General features: G+C 40.5%; 1 protein-coding gene across 1 annotated transcript in view; it reads left to right on the plus strand.

Annotated features, from left to right (window-relative positions):
- The window catches only part of eIF5B (eukaryotic translation initiation factor 5B), a 27,688-nt gene that overhangs the window by 18,608 nt on the left and 1,580 nt on the right, over positions 1 to 7,500 (plus strand). The window contains exons 12-21 of the mRNA XM_043031227.2: positions 282 to 443; positions 677 to 894; positions 1,870 to 1,993; positions 3,269 to 3,436; positions 3,811 to 3,944; positions 4,233 to 4,452; positions 4,725 to 4,952; positions 5,221 to 5,364; positions 7,094 to 7,189; positions 7,435 to 7,500. The exon at positions 7,435 to 7,500 is cut by the window's right edge and continues 1,580 nt beyond it. Of these exons, the coding sequence (XP_042887161.2) occupies positions 282 to 443; positions 677 to 894; positions 1,870 to 1,993; positions 3,269 to 3,436; positions 3,811 to 3,944; positions 4,233 to 4,452; positions 4,725 to 4,952; positions 5,221 to 5,364; positions 7,094 to 7,189; positions 7,435 to 7,500 (1,560 nt within the window). The remainder of the gene's footprint in view (positions 1 to 281; positions 444 to 676; positions 895 to 1,869; positions 1,994 to 3,268; positions 3,437 to 3,810; positions 3,945 to 4,232; positions 4,453 to 4,724; positions 4,953 to 5,220; positions 5,365 to 7,093; positions 7,190 to 7,434) is intronic.

A 7,500-nucleotide genomic window follows, 5' to 3' on the forward strand; every position in this document is an offset into this window, starting at 1 on the left:
TTTCAGGAAATATGTTATAGTCCCTATTTTTATTTTTATACATGATATTGTTGGCAAAGCATCAAATGGTGAATCTTTCTTTTTTTCAACACAGGTATCAATTTTTTTCTGACATTAGAAATCTGCCAGGCAATATGGGTATAATGATTGGACAACTGAACTTTGATAGCAATTTATTTAAAACATGATTTTGGTGACTTCAAACTCTGCATGCCAGACACTATTCTGATATTTGGAAATTGTAAGCAGTGTAATCACCTCCCTATTCCCCCTTACCCCAGGTGTGTGTCCTTGGTCACGTCGATCACGGGAAGACCAAGATCCTTGACAAGTTCAGAAGGACAAACGTACAAGAGGGTGAAGTGGGTGGCATCACACAGCAGATCGGAGCCACAAACGTGCCCATAGATGCCATTCAGAGGCAGACGCATATGATTAAGGATGTGAGTGAGGTTTTGGAATTGAGAGGGTATTTTGCATGGCTGACACGCTACTAATGCCATGGCTGTTATATAGTTTTTAAAAAACAGTTCGCTGTAAAGGTATTATGTTTCTCTTTATCAACTGAGTATTTAACACCTGACAGGAAACATATAACATTTTACGATGTGAACTGTCAAACAAACCACATCCACAACACTATATCTTACTCTAATTCTCCTTTTCTTCATCACAGTTCAGCCTGGAGTCACTCATGTTCCCTGGTTTGTTGATTATTGACACACCAGGTCACGAGTCCTTCAGCAATCTCCGCTCGCGTGGTTCCTCCCTCTGTGACATTGCAGTACTAGTAGTGGACATCACGCAGGGTCTTGAGCCACAGACAATAGAGTCCATTAATTTGCTCAAGAAAAAAAAGACGCCCTTCATTGTAGCACTTAATAAGGTGGACAGGTGAGCATTGTGGGATTTGGCATTTTGGTTTTTGTGGGTGTACTTAGAGAGGATAGTTTGTGCTGGCCTTTCTCAGAGAGAGAGAGAGAGAGAGAGAGAGAGAGAGAGAGAGAGAGAGAGAGAGAGAGAGAGAGAGAGAGAGAGAGAGAGAGAGGCGCACTCTCTCCCCTCTCTCTCCCCTCTCTCTCCTCTCTCTCTCCTCTCTCTCCTCTCTCTCTCCTCTCTCTCTCTTTCTCTCTCTCTCTCTCTCCCCTCTCTCCTCTCTCTCTCTTTTCTCTCTCTCTTCTCTCTCTCTCTCTCTCTCTTCTCCTTCCTTCTCTCTCTGTCTCTCTCTCTCTTCTTTCTCTCTCTTCTTTCTCTCTCTTCTCTCTCTCTCTTCTCTCTCTTTCTCTCTCTCTCTCTCTCTCTCTCTCTCTCTCTCTCTCTCTCTCTCTCTCTCTCTCTCTCTCTCTCTCTCTCTCTCTCTCTCTCTCTCTCTCTCTCTCCCTCCTCTCCCCCTCTCCCCCCTCCTCCCCTCTCTCTCTCTCTCCCCCTCTCCCTCTCTCCCCTCTCCCCTCTCTCTCTCTCTCTCTCTCTCTCTCTCTCTCTCTCTCTCTCTCTCTCTCTCTCTCTCTCTCTCTCTCTCTCTCTCTCCCTCTCTCTCTCTCTCCTCCCCCCCCTCTCTCTCCTCTCCCCCCCCTCTCTCTCTCTCCCCCTCTCTCATAATAATGTTGATGATAATACCCCCTCTTTATATCTCTCTCACCTCTCCATATCCTTTTCCCTTGTCTTCACCTCTACCTGCATGTTGAAAGAAAATGTGATGATAACAGGAAGAACAAATATTTGAGAAAACCGTATTTTAACTAAATGGAAAAGGCTGTAAGTTATCTGCTATTGGAGCCTTAGTCTTTTATTACGTGGATAGATTGTGTTGTAGAGGTAAGTAGAGTTACCTCATGAGCGCTAATGATCCTTTTTCTATCCTTATTCCAGAGTTTTCGAGTGGGATTCCCATCCCTCAAAAGACATCCGAGAGATTATAAAGTCCCAGAGCAATGCCTCCAAAAATGATTTTGATCGCAGAACCCAAGAGATTATCCAAGCTCTCAATATGCAGGTGAGTTATGATATATGTTACAATTTGTTGGAAATAGTTTTAATATGTATGACCTTAACCCAATAACAACTGGGCTATTTTGGCTCTAAATGGTCTAAATGCCAGGATATTTCTAATGCATGAGCCTAATGCCTCGGGAAGAATTTCTCGCCAGCACTGGCCATGGCCAAGCGCTGTACGCCCGATCACCCGCGCGCCGGCCAGGAGCGTAGCCACGACGAAATATCTTGTCCCTGGCGTCTGACCCTGGAACCACTTGACATGATATCTTGTCACCTGTCGTTAACAGGTTAAAGACCTTTTTATGTCTGATTCTGCTGCTTTTATAGTTAAAGATTACTATATATTCCTAAAGGTAAAGTATGTGTGAATTCAAGTTAGAGTTAGATGCATATTGTTGATGTTTAACCCATTCACGCTGGGGCGATTTCGGCTCTGAATGGTCAGAATGCCGGGGTTTTCGAATGCATATGCCTAATGCCTCTGGATTCTCTGGCACACTAGCAGTGAGCCTGGGCTCCTGCTCACTCACCCCGACCGCTGGCCTTGACCAAATATCTCGTCGCCGGCGTCTGACACAAAAAACCACGAAACGTGTCTGCACATTATCCGGCGTGAATAGGTTAATAACACATACTCAGTCATGAAACAGAAATTTAAATATCTGACTTACTCGCACACAATAGGTTTCAAGTAAGTGTCCATGTTCTTTACCTAATGGCCAGCTGCAGAACAAAAGCTGGTGGTTTAGAGATCCTCATATTAAAAGTTATGCAAGAAATTGCTAATTGACAAAACTTAATAGAGCACCCTGTGTCTCCAGTGACCAACTTAAATAGTTTGGATATCACTACAGGGCCCTAAATTAATGACACAGGCAGGGTTAACCCACTCACGACGGGCATTCCAGCCTTGCATGTTACAATGCCGGGGCGCTCGAACGCATAGGCCTAAATCAGTTAGATAAACGACGCCGTATGACGTCACCCTGCGAACGGGCTTTGAATGCGCGGTACCCGTGGTGTACCACCCGTCCAGAGAGGGTTATTTCCCTACAGTGTATTTTATTATGACCCATATCAGTGTAAAATTTAGCCCTATGGAATAATAATGAATTGTGATATGCATCTGGATTTCCATTGAACAGCTTTACAGAAAAATATTTTGCCATCATTGGTAATATATTTTATATTAATGATATTCTTATTAATACCATTATCATTATAATTTATGTTACTATCATTATTACAGTTACTACTTTATCTCTTTTCATAGGGCTTAAATGCAGCTCTCTTCTGGGAGAATCCTGATCCCCGCTCCTATGTGTCCCTAGTGCCAACCAGTGCCATTTCTGGTGATGGAATGGGCAACCTCATTGCCATGGTGTGCAACCTGTGCCAGAAGAGACTCAGCAAGAGACTCATGTTCACTGAGGAGTTGCAGGTAGGTTTCAGGTGTCATGTTGGAAGAGAAATAAATTTATGCTTATCAAACTTCACCTGCTTGATTGTGCTACATATATTGTAATCTTCATTTATGACATTTTTATCCTCCTTGTATTAATAATGAACACAGCTCTTTGTCTTTCTTTAATGGAACTGAAATTACCCAGTGCTACATGTATAGTTTTAATATGCCAGCTCAGAGGTGTTCTTCCTATATATGCTTCAAAGTACATATATGCATAGTCACACACAATAAAATATATGAATTTGAAAAGATACAAGTATTACAAACAAACAAACATTGCAATTCATTTCATCACATTTGCTCATTTGGTGAGCAATTTCACGTGTTTCCTTTTGCTCTGCTTGCAGTGTACCGTCCTGGAAGTCAAGACAATTCAAGGTCACGGCACAACCATAGACGTCATCCTAATTAATGGCAGACTTAGAGAAGGAGACACAATTATTTTAGCGGGCACTGAGGGTCCTATCGTCACTCAGATACGGTAAAAGAAAAAGAAACAATACTCGTTATTTGTTCTTTTCTTTGATATTTTTACTTTAATTCTTTCTTTCATGTTTTCTTTCTTTTGTTCATCAACACATACTTGATAGGAGATTTCCATTTAAAAATTTTGTTTTCTTTCCCCTTTTGTATGAATTCTATAAATTGGAAGGGTTAGAGACCCAGTACACTCCCCCCTGTTTCCTCTCCTCTTCCATCCACTTCCCGTTCCAAATTACAGGATATCCTAAATAATCTGGATCTGTATGACCAAAACCTCCTCCCACAGATCTCTACTCCTCCCCAAACCCCTCAAGGAGATCCGCGTCAAAGGTCAGTATGATGAGTTCAAGGAGGTGAAGGCTGCTCAGGGAGTCAAAATTGCTGCCAGAGAGCTCGAGAAAGCTATAGCTGGCCTCAACCTGTTGGTGTCATATCACGAGGACGAGGTCGATCTGCTGAAAGAAGAGGTCGACAAAGAGTTCAAGACAGCCATGAGGTCAATTAAGGTGAGCTTATCTTATCCTCTACCTCTTCCATCTATTTCTTATTCTCTGTTGCAGCTCTCTCTCTTTCTCCATATTTAGTTATTTTATTCTTCCACTTCTTCCCCTTATTATTTCTCTGAATGGAGTGATACCTCTACAATTGGACCATCCTTATTGCCCCCTTTCCAGGCACTCTTTAGCTTGAAGTATGATTCCTCTTTTGTTTTGATTGTTTTACTTTATAAATCTTCTTTTATTTGCTAAATCTCTCCCCACTCTTATGCATTTCACAGGTGAAGGAGCGTGGCGTGTATGTCCAAGCTTCAACCCTTGGTGCTTTGGAGGCTCTACTAGAGTTCTTCAAGGCCAACAATGTGCCTTATTCAGGGATCCGTGTAGGTCCCGTGGTCAAGAGGGATGTGATGCGCGCCGCAGCTATGCTGGAGCATGACCCCATGTATGCTGTCATCCTGGCCTTTGATGTCAAGGTGGAAAAGGATGCACAGGAGCTGGCTGACAAGGTAAGGGAATGAGACAGTTTTTTTTTTTTTTTTTTTTTGTATATTTTATTTATTTATATTGTTTATCTGTTGTTTTTCATGTATTCAGTGACCAAAAAGTTCACTTTACAGAAAATTGGTACATTGAGAAATGAAACAATGCTTTCTAATGTAAATGATCTTTATTTACTGTTATTTAGTTACCTAATTAAAAAGTATTTTACCTAAATATTATAATTTGTATGAGATCACCCTCCCCCTTTTTTTTTCTTTTTTTCTTTTTGTGCAGGAAGGAGTGAAAATCTTTTCTGAGGAGACCATATACCACTTGGGTGATCGCTACGTCGAATACCTCAAGGACTACAAGAAGAAGAAGCAGGATGAGTTTAAGCATGTGGCTGTGTTCCCCTCACGGCTAAAGATTATTCCTACGGTGAGTCAGTTTGCAAGAGGTGACAGATTTTTCTCAAGGACTGGGGTTGAGGCTGGGAAGTTTCCTGAACACAATTTGTGTTTTTTATTTGATTTGAATTTAGATGACCTTGTTTTTTTTTCCGTATGTATGCCTTACGTTTTTTTAAGATTTCCTTTCAACATTTATAATTTCAAGTTGTTAGATTGTGTTGGGATTATTTGTTTTTATTTTAATGTTTTTACCTCTTTTTAATATTTTGTTTTGATTTCGAAGTTTGAAGATCATTACTTCACTAGGGTTAATTTATTTAACCCCTTCACTACGGGCAGTAGAAAACGCTCCTCGCGTCGTATCCGAGCTGCCGGCGCGCGCCAAATTTTAGACGTCGCTACTGAATATGACAAGTTTTAAGCCAAAACCTCAACATAATCATCATGTGTTATATATCAAAATATGCATAGTTAAGCTCTTCCCCCATATGCATGTGTTATTTACATGGGTTGGGTGGAAGATGGAAAGAGTGACCTTGGTGGGAGGCCTCACTCAGATGACCAAAGAAAACGATTGAAATTGTATGGTAAACTAATCATAATGTGTTTAATATTTTTACATAATGTTCCATGAATAAATAATAAAATGATTGCTAGCAGGGCCCATCAATGCCTCCCTTGGTATAAGCGAATCCCACTCTTATGTAATAAAATATTGATAATGAAAGTTAAGTAATATATCGTATCATATCCGACCTCTATTCTGAAAGATCTCGTACAGTATCCGGAAGAAAGAAAACTCAATTCCACCAGAATTGAGCCATGACGCAGTATGCGCGTCCTTGGGTTTGACGCAAGCGCTGCGAGGACGCAATATACGCGTCCTCGTGTTGAAGGGGTTAATTTTGTTTTGACTCTAAGTGGCCTAAATGCTGTGGCATTTCAAATGCGGAAGCCTAACACCTGGGGCTATTTCCCTGCTCTGGCCACAGCCAAGTGCTACAAGCCTTGATCACCTGGCATGCTGGCCAGAAGAATGGCAATGACAAATTATTTCATCCCTGATGGCAGTTACTGCCACCACTTAACGTGATATTTTGTCACCCAGCATTAACGGGTTAATTAGCAATGATTCATCACTATTTTATAAGTAAAATAGTGACGGTCACTTGGAAGCTGTCAAAAACTGTGAGGTGTTTTTCCACCTCTTAATGTAAATGGGACCTAATCTGGTACTATAATAGGTTTCATCCAACCACAACAGTATAGGTTTTATTGCTTTACATGTATTTAATTTACTTGCAGCACCTTCTAGCAATTTTGGAATTTGCTACTCCAGCTTGCAGTATGTATTTGATGCATAGTAGTAAAATGTAATTTTGTTAGTGTGGTAGAGCTTGACATGTCGAAGTCCAAAATTTTCCTTGTTAAAGCATTGAGCCTCTATTCCATCAAAGGGGGAAAAACAGAGAGGGGAGGCAGTGCATCCCTAAAGGGTCTTTTAAGTGTTTCCAATTTTGAGCTTGGAGAGAGTTTTGTGGTTAAAGTAGGATTATCTTTTTTTAGTCCCTGAAGAGAGAAGATCCTTCCACGATCCAGTAAATTTAACCCCTTGTTGGTTGTATTTTTTAAGGGTGAAGATTGAATTTAATAGTATAGGTTTGTTTCCAATCAACTTATGAATTTTGGGATTTGGTTGAAGTATGTTTAAGTTTGTTAAATTTTTTTTTGTGATAATATTTGTTAATCTTCCACAGGCTATATTTAACAAGCGTGACCCCATAGTGTTGGGTGTTACAGTGGAAGCTGGAGTACTAAGAACAGGGACACCTCTCTGCGTGCCTAGTAAAGAGGTGAGGTATTATGGTCTTTTTTAGTCTCTCTTCAATAAAGCTTGTGCTTATGTTTGAATAGTGTTGATTCTGTGTTTGTTGATATATTTTATTTGACAAACAGAATGGGTATAGATGTTTAAAAAAAAAAAAAAAAAAAAAAAAATCTTACTCCACATTCATCTGATTGTAAAAGGAGTAGAGTTTTGCTATTTCAGCATTACTCATTTTAATGAAATAATTTTCCTCTTTTCCAATCGCTGTAGTTTGTGGAAATCGGAATGGTGACTTCGATGGAGTACGACCACAAGAATGTTGACCTGGCAAAGAAG

Source organism: Penaeus japonicus, unplaced genomic scaffold, assembly GCF_977035675.1.
Source record: "Penaeus japonicus unplaced genomic scaffold, GWHDUDI00000001_assembly GWHDUDI00000018, whole genome shotgun sequence".
Taxonomy (NCBI): domain Eukaryota; kingdom Metazoa; phylum Arthropoda; class Malacostraca; order Decapoda; family Penaeidae; genus Penaeus; species Penaeus japonicus.